The sequence below is a fragment of the Leucoraja erinacea genome, chromosome 44 (genome assembly GCF_028641065.1).
Source record: "Leucoraja erinacea ecotype New England chromosome 44, Leri_hhj_1, whole genome shotgun sequence".
Taxonomy (NCBI): domain Eukaryota; kingdom Metazoa; phylum Chordata; class Chondrichthyes; order Rajiformes; family Rajidae; genus Leucoraja; species Leucoraja erinaceus.
The window spans coordinates 1,447,317-1,460,910 of NC_073420.1; the positions used below are offsets into that span (position 1 = coordinate 1,447,317).

Below are 13,594 nucleotides of genomic sequence, written 5' to 3' on the forward strand. Positions count from 1 at the left end.
CAGCTGCACCCGTGTCTGTTACCGACATTATTCCATTGACCTTGTGTTCAAAGCGAGCATAGTGCGCATTGAGCATGTGGGGGAAGGAACACATTGTTGCCAGCGACTTTACTTTGTAGCCCATTAAAGCATGCAAGCCTTGCCATAATTGATGGCCGTCTATGTAGTTACCCTGGATTCTGGCTTGGTTCGGAAGTCCCCATGGCATCCTTGATGCCTTTGTCATAATATCATGATCACAGAACCATTTGAGTTGAACAATGCAGACTTAGACTTCTAGGAATGGATCTCACAGTTCATCCATGGTTTGGGGAACACTCATACTGTCTTATTTGGTACACATTACTCCACATACTTGCTGATGAAGTATTTGACAGCAGTTGGCATACTCATTAGGTTGGCTGTAGATCTTGAATGTAGACTATATTTTGTGGCTTTACAATACTAATGTTTCTTCTAAGAATTACAATACTAATGTTTCTCCCAAGTGATAGTATCACAACAGCTGACACCTGCCAGAGCAATTCTGTGCTATGATAATACATTTTGTAAAGAGGTATTTGATAATTTACAGATTATTTTGATAGAAAATGGGTGGTTTGTGCACAAAAACACAAGAATGGGAACAGGACTGGGCCACCAGGCCCCTCAAACCAATTGTGACCAATATATGCTGGCCTCAAATCCTCTTCTGTACCAGTTCCTCCCCTGTCAATACAAAAGCTTGAAAATGCGTATCACTAGATTAAAAAACAGCTTATTTCCTACTGTTAGCAGATTCGTAAGCAGGTCTCTCATATATTAACGATGTATTGATAATCCCCCAATCTGCCTCATGCATTTTTTCTTCACCTGCAGTTTCTCTGCAGCTGTAACACTATATTCTGCAGTATGCTTATTTTCTCACTTGCACTGCTTGTTGTACTCATGCATGGTATGGTTTGCCTGGCTAACATGCAAAACAGTTTTTCATTGTATCTACGTACATGGACAATAATAAACAAACACCAATGCGGACTTCCCCATAACTCTCAATTACTCATTCTTTCAAATATTTAATATATCTCCAGCTTATATCTAATATCTAATGATCTAATGGATTTTACACAGTAACTTCACCACCATTTCTTTAATCATGTAAAATCAGTATACATTTTTTCAGAAAAGCAACTTTTTCTTTTGACAAAAATATCTATGAAATTTTCACATGTAAAATAATATGAAATAGTTGAAAATAAAGTGTTTAATATTTTTCCAAAGGTAACCGTTTTCTATATGGTTGTTTTGATAAAACAAAAATATTTAGAAGAACATTTTCTATTTTTATTTCTATTTTATAAAACAAGAAGTAATGTCTGCAACTGAATTAAACTGCAAATTAGAGCAATAACACATTGCAAGAGTGCCAACATATACGTTGATTGCAGGCAAATCCTTCACATGGTTAATTAGTGATCTCAAGTTGCCAACTGACTAAGATTCATCCAGGTTTCCATTGTCAAATCAAGCAAGATAAGAAGTGTAGCAGGAGTGACAGTGATTTGTCAAATCAGAATACCAAAAGCTTATCAGAGCAGTATACTGGCACACCCAGTATAAATTCCTTAGTTTAGTTGTCACGCACAGGAGCATGAAAGCTTAATCACCCTCCCTAAAACAGAACTGGCCTTGATCTTTTAACTATTCTTCAGCCTTGCTAACACTTTCAATTTAATTAACAATGTATTGATTTTGCAGTCTTGTCTTAATGCATACAAATTGTAAGTTTGGGATAGACACGTTGGAAAGAAATTGAACTATTTTATGGAAGTAATAAAGAATAATTTATTTAAGTTGTGTTTTTAATAATTAAACAAATGAATGAGAAATGTCTTTGAAATAAAAATAGCATAAATGGCTATTTCTGAAACAGAGAAAGTGAGTTACCTGAAGTTATAGAATATGATACTGGCTTCAGAACACTGCACTGTGCCCAGATGGAAGTAGCTTGTGATGGGCCCCATTAAATCAGTGCAGGAGTCCACAGACAGATAGGTCAGAGTGCAAGTGAATGAGCAACAATAAGCTCAGGGACACTCCTGCAGACTAAATGTGGGCGCTCCTCAAAGCAGTCACCTAATCTGGGTTTGATTTCTCCTATGTAGAAGAAATTCAGTTTTTCTTTCCCCGTTCAAACAATCATATCTGTTGGGCATATCCTTGAGCTCTGCATGTTGCAACTTTCCAATTTCTTCATTTGTAGTCCTATTTTCCAACTTCCATCAACTAAATAGTCTCTGCAACTCTGCAACACAGTAATTCTGGTCTCACCCTGCCTTTTGTCCTATCCATCCCTACTCCAACTTCTTTACGATTGGTTTTCTTTCTTTCCCAAAAAGGTCTTTGTCCAGAAACATTCACTTTGTTTTTCTTTCCACAGTTGCTGCTTGACCTGTCAAATTTCTTATAATTATTACAGTATCTGCACTTTTTAGATTTCAGCCTGTAAAGACATTCACAAGCAATAAAATGTCATGAAACTAACCAACTCTGTGGCACACTACTATAAAGTTGCTTCACACATTGAACTGAGATTCCTTTATTTTTCTTTCCAAGTATTAACATTATGTATTAGCAGTGAAAAGACAACGAGCAGTTTCTTTGAACACTGTTTATTTCGAAACTAGTTCTCTGATCTTACAAGTCAAACACACGTGACTGGCCACAAACGTGGTCGTCGAACAACTACCGCGGGAAAGCACAAACCGCGCAAAAACTCCGACCTCTCCCAGGTCATGTGCCCGCGGCTTCCGACCGCCGGGTTCGATATTGGCACGCACCAGCGGGTGCCGCTACAATGTGAATAATTGGGCTATGCTTCAATGGGGAGAAACATTTCACCAAGACACAAACTTTCACAGAAACACTAGCCCTCAAAATAATCACAGTGCCCACAAAGGCTAAAATTCTAATCATGCTTTAGAAGACCGGCCATATGCACGATACTTAAATACAAATAAAATAAATATAGTTTCAAGAGCTCTTGGGCACATTACTTGGTTTGTATCAATTCAAATCTCATGAAGCAGTGATGGAAGGAAGATTTTCTATAGTACTTAATTTAGCCATAAAATATATACATTATCTAGGTGATAGAAAATGTACATTGAAATATAAAAGAAACCCCTTTCACAGAATGTCAGTGTGACTAAGTGAGAACATATGCACTTTTGTTTGACCAAATTAGCAAGCAGCCGGTCTAGTGGTGCCGATCACAACAAAAACTTGAAACAACTGTAATAACAACCTGCAGTGGCAGGGGTCCAGAGATTATGAAACCCCCTACTGTACATGCACATTATACAGTTCCTCTGGATTCCTGCCCTTTCTCCTTTTGCCTACTTCCTCTTTGCTTTTACAAAGGAATGCAAAGAAAAGGCAGTAACACAGGGAATGGGTAGCGGAAACTACGTCTGTCTCTTCGGCTGACAAAAGCTGCAAATTAATTCATCTACATGCAAAATTGCAAGGATTACAAAAATCAGGAAGTGTTTATTCTGTTTTAAATGGGACGCTGTTCAAAATGTAAATAAATTCCAGAAAAAAACAATTAAACATTTACCAGTGGAGCTAGAGTGAGTGAATTCCAGTTTGAAGAGTGGAATCGTGTGCTCAAAACTGTAAAAAGATGACAACAGTATAATTTAATTCTAGGAGACATCTGTTTACTTTTCTAAATACCTCAATGCTCTTACATTTTCTCAGCAATCAAACATCAGGCAAGTCCGTGAATGACTGGAACTACCTTCAAGAGGAAAATCAAGGTTATGAAAACTTTACACAGAAGTTTCTAGTTTATAATGCCTAACTCTCAATAACTATTTATTGCAACTACTCTGCCTGTGTGCATGCTTTGCAACTGTAATTAGAGGTTTGAAATTTCCATATAAACATAAAGTTATAAAATCTGGAAGATAAATATGGATACAGCTAATTTAAACTGCATTATTTCATTTAAATTAATTATTTATTTGACCTAAAATTTTATGTTATTGGCAGGAACACGACCCCAAGTGTCTTTTAATATAGGCACAAGGAACTGCAGATGCTGGTTTACAAAAAAGACATAAGCGGTCTGGCAGCTTCTCTGGAATACATAGATAGGTGACGTTTTGGGTCAGGACTGAATGGTATTTTTTCTAGTTCTTTTTACTCTAGTCTCCTTTTCATTTCTAGCCTTTGCCATCCATTTGCCAATCCTCCTCGTTTGTATCCACCACCTATCACTTCCCAGGCTTTGTCCTGCACCCACCTCTTTTCCAGCTTTTTCCCTCCCCACTACAATCGGTCTGCAAAAAGGTCCAACCCGAAATGCCGCCTATCTATGTCCTCTGGAGATGCTGCCTGACCCACGGAGTTACTCCAGTACGCTGATTTTTTTAATTTTAATTAGTGATCAAACTTATGCCTCTTCTGATGAATGTTATACAACGCATTATCATGGAGCTACTTTGTCCAGGCCAATATTTTAATCTAAATTTGTACAACTAAAACCAGATTTATATAGAATGAATAGCTTATTTTATGTTTCATTAAATTTTATGATTCAATTGGAAAAAACACCAACACATCTACCAACTTAATCATCTTTTTCAAACAGACATGTTGACAATTTCACATTTCTTTCTAAACAACTGAAAATAATACTGTGCCTAAAAATAGTTACTATAGTTCTGAAGATAGACACTGAAGGTTCTCGACCCGAAACGTCACCCATTCCTTCTCTCCAGGGATGTTGAGTTACTCCAGCTTTTTGTGTCTTTCTTCGGTTGAAAGAAGCATTTGCAGTTCCTTCTTACACCATAGTTCTGAACGCGGACTGTTAGTTGGATAAAATACAGCCTTTGATTCTTACATCAAAATTATACTAGGGCAATGAACATATAAGGATGATGCTGATAGATCTTTGCACAAAGTGACACTTGCTTCTGTATTTAACCAGCCCCATTTTCTAGTGCAGAATGTCAATCTTGCATCAACTGTCGATCAGTTCAATGATGATTTGTAAATTAAACAATAAGTTTTCCAAACAAGACTGACAGTGGAAATGGCCAATGTTAATAGTTTCTTTCTTTGACCTACATTGGCATTTAATTAGTTTCACCCCTCTCCCCACCACCCCACCCCCCCCCCCTTTTTTATCTGGTGCAAGTGTATTTAAACATAATAGGAATACTTTATTGTCCCATGTGACTAGGCACAGTGAGATTCTTTGCTTGGATACACAATGTATACAAATAGCGGCCACCTACTGCACTGACAAAGTTACAAAGCACCCCAGCTCCTCCTTTTGTCCTCCACCGCCCCTACCCCCACAGCGGTTCCCCCACACCGGGTCCCCATAGTCCCTTCCCCTATTGTCCATTGTTCTCCCCCCCCCCACCTCCCTCTCGGCGGTTCCCCCACGCCAGGTCCTCTATTGTCCTTCCCCTCCCCCCTCATGGCGGTTCCTCCATGCTCTCGTCGACCGTGGGTCAACTCGCAAGGCTTCTCCGCCGCCGCCACGAGGCTTCACCACCGTTGAGGCGGTGAATCATCCATTCAGTTCATAAACCAAGTAAAAAGGTTAACAAAATCGATGGCTGATACAGCAGCAATGCTCAACCTTTAGTTTATCTAAGTTCTGTTGTATAAACATTTCAGTTCATAAAATTTTGAATATTATTAGCAAGAACTAACACAGTATAATATGGACTCTGGAGTTTAAGGTCTCCAAGATTACAAACCTGACTTAATGGAAAAAAAACAGTCTTTGAAACTTGCTTAAATTGGTTCTTTTCTCAAGCTTTCTCAATTTATACTCACTTTCTTAAAACAAATTAGCCTGCGTGTAAGGCAACATTAGCACTTTACTGGTGTTTTATAAACGAATAGACAAAGATAATACGTGGGAACAAATGTACCCAAAGCTTAAGGCCATGGAACTCAAAATAAATCTTAACCCTGTCAGACACATTTAAGGTGCAGGAGCAGAAGGATCACGGAAAAAAATGCATGTAGTGCCCCTCCTCAGTCATGATTGACCATGGGTAATGCATCCTTGCTGTTGGCTGCTTGCTCCAAACCTCAGCTAGAGCAGCGTCGCTTGTGGCTGAAGAGACCAATGCAGGAGTGACAGGTCACATTTGTGTGTGGTCTCTGGTCTGTTGAAGTTGCAGCGTTCCTTTCTGTGTGCCCGTTTGTCTGCCGCTGCGTTCATCAGTTTCTCTTCCCCCGTTTTGAGATGTTGGTTCAGGGTGCCTCTCCACCTCGTGCGATCAGCGACAAGGCTCTCCCAGGACTCCACATCGATGTTGAGCGCCTTCATATCTCTCTTGCAGACATCCTTGTAACGTAGCTGGGGGCGGCCGATGATTCTCTTCCCAGATGTCAGAGATCACAGAAAATTGCTACATAATTTAACCTGATGTAAAGGCCATGTTTGGTTTAAAGTCTTGTAATAAAATGCATTAGTTACACTTGGCTTTTTAAGTTACAAGGCTCTAGTGATGTACTCCCATCCAAGGAACCATTTTATGTGGCTTAAAATGTGGTGGAACAAACATTACTTCTCAAGGGTAGACAAAAAGCTGGAGAAACCTAGCGGGTGAGGCAGCATCTATGGAGTGAAGGAATGGGTGACTTTCGGGTCGAGACCCTTCTTCAGACTGATTACTTCTCAAGGGAATAATTTAGAAGAGAAGAGAATCCTGACTTCATAGGACTAACCTTCTTTGTACATCAAGAAACTGTTTGAGCTCATGACTGAGCAAGAAAGGCACACTTGTATAAGATTTAAACCTGTCTTCGTTATATTTTAATACACGCTTGAAAATACTTTTGAATGATAAGCATTTTAAACTAGATTTTTCACATTAATCTTCAATAATGAGAATTGCAATCAAATTCGGGATCCCCCAAGGGTTCCTCGGCGTTGATATCAGTTATATATCTAGAAACAATTAATTGCATAATTTCTTCACGGTATTAACTGAAAGTTAAAAGACTAAACTGGTAGACAAATGTCATCATGGATTTTCTTCCACTACACACTCCTTGTATTTGTACACAGCTGTAAAAATGGTTGTGTGAATTAAAACATATGATTGTTGATGATCGTTTGATATTAAACAAGTTTTATTTATATAAAACTGAAGCCTAAAGTTCAATCACAATGCAAAATGGTGGCAGAGTGTATCATGTATTAGTGCAGCAAAGCAAATTGAATGCTGGTCGTTCATTGTACAGTGAGCATGCAGGGCACTAATCCTTTGTGGTTTTATGTTGGGATGAAAATTAAACAAGCATGTGGTTGAGGAATAAGTAGGATTCACACCAGTCACAGAATAAGTAAGCTCAAAGATGAATCATAACGGATGCATCTAAACTGAATATCACAGGGAAACATGCATTCTGAGACTAAATAGTCTGCACCATTATTGAGCATGTAGACACTACTATAACTTGACAAGGAACTACCAATGCTGGTTTACAACGCACAAATAATCACCATATCACTGCATAGTGAGATTCTGTCCTCGGGCTATATGACTTAAATCCTTCCTTTCATTTGGATTGTATCCTGTCACCTGTCATTCACCAGAAGTTGCGTGCAAAAGAAAAGGTTTTGATGCCCTTCCTCTCTTCCTGCTTTCTCTCCCACCCACCCCACCCCACACTTTACAATCAGCCTAAGAAGGTGTCCCGACCTGAAACACCACCTAGCCATGTTTTCCAGAGATGCTGCCTGATCTGCTGAGTTACTTCAGAACTCAGTTTGTTTTTTTGTAAACCAAATTGTGCACTGCCTTGTTTTTCATGCTTTCACAAGGGAAATCAAGTGGCCACAGTCTTCACCAAAATCTTCAACCTTTCACTTCAACTATCTTCAGTCCTAATCTTCTTCAATGAAACCTCCATCATTCCAGTTCGCATGAAAAATAGTGACCTTTCTCAATGACTACTGTGCAAAAGCTCTAACATCGACCATTATGAAGTGTTTTGAAAGGTTGGTAATAGCTCACATTTGCACCTGTCTTCAAGACACTCGAAACCTCTGACATTCTTATACAGTAAAATAAATCTATGGAGGACTCTCTTGCATTCAGTCCTGGATTTTCTTGGCAATACGAACATCTTCGTCAGGAAGTGTTCACAGACAAAAACTCAGCCTTCAACATCATACTTCCAAATTAGCTCAATCCTAACCTGTGAACCTAAGCCTTGAGGCTTCTAGCTGCAACTGGCTTCTGGGCCTCTTGATCAGCACAATTTTGTCTGTTAGAAATCATCGTAACATTTTCTTTATCCTCAACACTGGTGCCCCTCAGGATTGTGTGCTCTACGTCTTTACGTCGACGATATCATTGTTGTTGGTCAGTTCTACAACAATGATGAGGTACAGGAAATAAGCGCCAAATCTAGTGTCATGGTGTTAATATAATAAACTAGCCCCTAATGTCAGCAAGACAAAAAAGTTGTTTGTGGACCAACTTGTAGAGATGGTCAACCACTTCAAGTTATTTGGCCTCCATATTATTCGCATCTAACATGGTCCCTTCACACTGATACGGTAAAGCATATTAGCATATTGACTTCCTTGGGAGTCTGAGAAGACTCGGCATGTCCACAAGGTTCTCTCTCGAGCTTCTACACGTAGTATTCTGACAGAATGCATTTCAGCATGCTCTGATCTTGACCACCTGAACATCTAGAGAGTAGTGTAAACAGCCCAGTCTATCACAGGTTTGTGACTTTCTTCACAGAATGTTGCATCAGGAAGGTTGGAAGCATCTTCAATGCCTGTCACTGACATTTCCTATTATCTCTCCCAGAAGATACAGGAGCTTGAAAGCTCGGAATCCAGATTCAAGAACAGCTTCCTTCCCCACAGTTAATGGACCCCCGAACTAATCACCTCTTTCATACAATATTCCCGACGGTGCTGCCGTGTCCTCTTCATTCAATTATTCCATTATTGTAGTTTCTTTGCACTGCTCGTATTTGGCACTACAATCTTGCACCATTCTGTTGTCATATTTACTGTTGTATTTATCATTACTGCATTTTTATAATGTTTACTCTGAGCACTCTACTGTATATGACACTTATCTAATCTAATCTTATCAAATTCATGAAAGAGCTTCATAAAACTTGATTTCTAAGAGCTGTCCACCACTGAATGTTGCAAACTAGCATGTTCTATCGTCTACGACTAGAAGCATTGAAGAGTGGTGCTGCAGCTGCCACAGAGGCTTTATAAGGCAGAAACCAATGTTAAAAAAAATATTTGCATTATTTACTCAAGGAATGTGCATAAAGGAAAATTGATGCCATGCTGAACGTAATATAAATATGATGACATTTCCTATGTGACAGTACCGAGAATCGTACAATCTACAATATTATTTATTTGCAAATTTTACAAATAAAATAATGTTGTTGAAAAATTTTTTTTTTTAATTTTTCCAGTGGAAATATAACCTTGGATTCTAACTTTGGTGGCATAATTTTATGTTGGGAGTACGATCATCATGACCATAGACAAGGGAGAATAAATGAAAAAGCAATGAAGAAGCAATACCTTCCTCTCACCCCGTAACTGACAGAAACAGATGTTTGTAATTCACCCCACTCATGACCTCATCCATGAAAAATCAATCAGGTCATGTCCCACGCAAAGACAGCTTTGAATTAGTGTCAACCATACACATGAAACTACACAAACAGTTTTATATGTCTAGGCATTCAATTATGGTTTAAACATTAATAGCAAGACTTAACTTCCAAAAATTCTGGTTGGAATAAATATAATTATTTTTTTAAAGGTAGACAAAAATGCTGGAGAAACTCTGTGGGTGAGGCAGCATCTAAGGAGCGAAGGAATAGGTGACATTTCGGGTCGAGACCCTTCTTCAGACTCATTTTTTAATGAATCCAAAACCTAACAAGCTGAGTAACCAAAACCTCTCATATGAATGAATATGTGTCTATCCTAGTCAAAGTACAGATGTGAACTGGATCTTTGATAATCGATGATCAAGTGTTTTTAATAGTTTGACTCCAAAGTGATCCTAATATGAACAAGCTAATGCAAGGAACAGGCTCCAGAAATATTACTTGTTGAGAAATAAAAGTTTAATTTAGTATGACGCCAAGAAGGGCACATGTAGATATCTTTGATTTTTGATTTCCTTTCATAATTAAGATTATGGAATTGTGCCATTACCCAATAAAATTATTGGTGATTATTCTTATCAGCGCATTCGTTTTTGGATGTCAGGAATGTCAACTTTTTATTCAAGATATGTCTGTTTTAAGGCATTTTTATATCACCAAATCTGGACAGTAACATCATGCTGGCTTTGCTCTGTATGGTCACATACTGTTTTCTGTCAGCCACTGTCCAAGCAAATCTGATAACAGATCAAAAGAGAAGCTTTTTTTTGCCAATAGCAGATAGATATGCCTTTTTAAATTTTTCGGTATAGCTGACAGAAGGAAAACATACTTTAGTAGAAAACTTCGCTCTTGTAATGTTAAGACCTTATGACATTGTTCATATACGTTTAGATAGCCAACTTAGTGTAAGAATAATTTTTTTTTTAACGCCTAATTCATGCTCCATTTGATAAATGACATGAAGTTACAAAACTGCATTTTTGCATGGTATATATGCTGCATTGAACAAGATGGGTGAGATGAAACTGTATGTTAACTAATGTGTATTTTGTAATTTCTCCTACCCTGCAGATTATAAGTGGGCAAAAATATAAAATTTCCAATCTCCATATGCTGCTACAAACAATGGATTTCAAAAATTGTTTGCTATTCTGCATTACCATACCAGCACTGCTAATGCCAAGAGTTCTATCTACTTGTCCTTCTATGTGTCGATGTGACAATGGATTTGTTTACTGCAATGACCGTGGCTTGACATCAATTCCTGCCAAACTACCAGAAGACTCCACAACTCTTTTCCTACAAAATAACCAGATTAACAATGCTGGAATTCCAAACCAACTGAAGATTCTATTGAGCATAAAAGTGATTTACCTTTATGAAAATGCTTTGGATGAGTTTCCAATAAACCTCCCCAGATCACTGAAAGAGCTGCATCTTCAGGACAACAACATTCGAGCCATTACTCATGATGCACTCGCAAGAATTCCTTTGTTGGAAAAGTTACATTTGGATGATAATTCAGTGTCCACAGTTAGCATTGAGGAAGACGCTTTTGCTGACAGTAAGCACCTTAAATTGCTTTTTTTGTCAAGGAACCATCTCAGCAGCATCCCTTCTGGTCTTCCTAAAACACTGGAAGAATTGAGATTGGATGACAACCGGATTGCAACCATTCCACAGTATGCATTCAAAGGTTTGATCAATTTGAGGCGCTTGGTATTGGATGGTAATCTTTTAGCTAATCAAAGAATTGCAGATGAGACTTTCAGTAGACTTCAAAATTTGACTGAACTTTCATTGATCAGAAACTCTCTGAGTTTTCCACCATCAAAACTACCTGGTTCAAATTTACAGAAGCTCTATCTTCAAGATAACCTCATTAGCTACATTCCACCCAATGCTTTTTCTAAAATGAGACAGATACAGAGACTGGATATCTCAAATAACAATTTAACAAATTTGCCCAAAGGAGTCTTTGATGACTTGGTGAACTTGAGTCAGCTACTCTTACGCAACAATCCTTGGTACTGTGGCTGCAAGATGATGTGGCTAAAAGACTGGTTACAAACAACTGCATTTCATGTCAATGTGAGAGGGTTGATGTGCCAAGGCCCAGATAAAGTTCGAGGAATGGCAGTCAAAGACATCAAAACAGAAATGAATGAGTGTTTTGAGATTGGATTGCATGGTGGCAATACAGCTCTGAAGACAACCCCAATTGTATATACAATAACTGCCACTCAAGGATTACAATTCGCATATAAACCAAGGCGACCATATCTTAAGTCACCAGATTTTGACGTGGACCATCCTTTGTCAGGAGGGTCAGGAACAAAACCAATAATCATTAACGTTCTGCCTTTAACTGCTGATAGTATTCGTATAACATGGAGGACAATGTTGCCAGTCACATCCTTCAGGCTTAGTTGGCTTAGACTTGATCATAACCCATCAGTTGGGTCCATCACTGAAACCTTGGTACAAGGAGATCAAACTGAATATCTTCTCACAGCTCTTGAACCCAAGTCAACCTACATCATCTGCATGGTAACAATGGAAGCCAGCAATTTTTATGTAAGAGATGAAACTCCAGTCTGTGCTAAAGCAGAGACCGCTGATCTATATAGTTCTACCACAACACTAAACAGGGAGCAAGAAGAATCGGACCATGTAGCCGTTCCACTCGCTGGGATTATTGGAGGTGCCTCAGCCTTAGTTTTTATTATTGTTGTCCTTGCTGCATTCTGCTGCTACATCAACAACAATAGGAATGTTTTCTCACAGGATCAACCATACAATAGAGGTTGTAGGAAAAAGGATGACTATGCAGAAGCAGGGACAAAGAAAGATAATTCAATTTTAGAAATCAGAGGGAGTGGGTTTCAGATGATTCCTCTCAATAACCAACAGCGACCAAAGGAGGAATATGTCATTCACACCATATTTCCATCCAATGGGACAAGTCTTTACAAGAACAGTCATAGTACAGCACTTGGCAGTAACAGAGGTTACAGAGACGGTGGTATACCAGATGCCGAATACTCTTACACGTGATTGCAGTGATGCTTCCCTGCATTATTATCTCCAATGCACTGCTAAACAAAAGATATTTAAAAATAAAATCATAAAAACCATTAGGGACAAAACAAAGTCCAGCAGAATATGCCTGGCACGATATTTTGTACATTTGTCATATAATTTATATTTAATATGCTTAAAAGATTAAAAAAGCTGGATATTTAGAAAGAAAACACAGCTTCCTAATTGTATTCAAGCCAGACTTTCGTTCGCATTTTGACTAGAAGTGGGATTAAGAATGAAGATCCTACTCTGGAATCATCAGGCAGTCTAAAGACTACCAAGCTTTTTGATTGTCAAACAGGTAAACAACGTAGATATTTTTTAAATCAATCAGTCTTTCCCCACCACTTTGAAGATTTACTCAATATGGTCCAACAAGAGGCTATTTACATGCACACATATATTTACAATATACATCCGTTTCTTTGTGCAGGATTTAAATATTCCCCACACTTCCAGTAGTTCCATCTGTTGATGCTATGTTTTTCTTATTTCTGTAATGGTATTTTAAAAGAGGAAACTAGTTTTAAAATATTGAGTTCTTTATGACGTTTTAAGAGCTTTTTGTAATTGGAAAAGAAACATAATTTGAAGATAATTCTGCTGAAACATTCTTTTAAAATTCGTTAGAAATTTGTGTATTGTAAAAATAAAAATCTAGATTGTGAATTACATGTCCTTAGATGTCACACCAAATGGATGTAATATAGGTATCTGACCTGCAATGCTGTTTATTTTTCTCCTCAACTTAAATTTCTGTGGACTACTGTGGGGAAAATGGCAAAAATTGCAACTAAAATGAATTGTTTCC

General features: G+C 38.2%; 2 protein-coding genes across 4 annotated transcripts in view; one reads left to right on the top strand and one right to left on the bottom strand.

Moving 5' to 3' along the window:
• The window catches only part of LOC129714966 (leucine-rich repeat transmembrane protein FLRT1-like), a 111,851-nt gene extending 98,399 nt beyond the window's left edge, over positions 1-13,452 (top strand). Inside the window, exons 2-3 of one of the 2 annotated variants that reach the window (XM_055664755.1) lie at positions 3,745-3,803; positions 10,771-13,452. In XM_055664755.1, the coding sequence (XP_055520730.1) occupies positions 3,771-3,803; positions 10,771-12,756 (2,019 nt within the window). In that variant the 5' untranslated portion in view covers positions 3,745-3,770 and the 3' untranslated portion in view covers positions 12,757-13,452. The remainder of the gene's footprint in view (positions 1-3,744; positions 3,804-10,770) is intronic. The other variant, XM_055664757.1, reaches the window with a different exon arrangement.
• LOC129714967 (ADP-ribose glycohydrolase MACROD1-like) overlaps positions 1-13,594 on the bottom strand; it is a 614,100-nt gene that overhangs the window by 565,498 nt on the left and 35,008 nt on the right. The gene's annotated exons all lie outside the window — the stretch shown is intronic.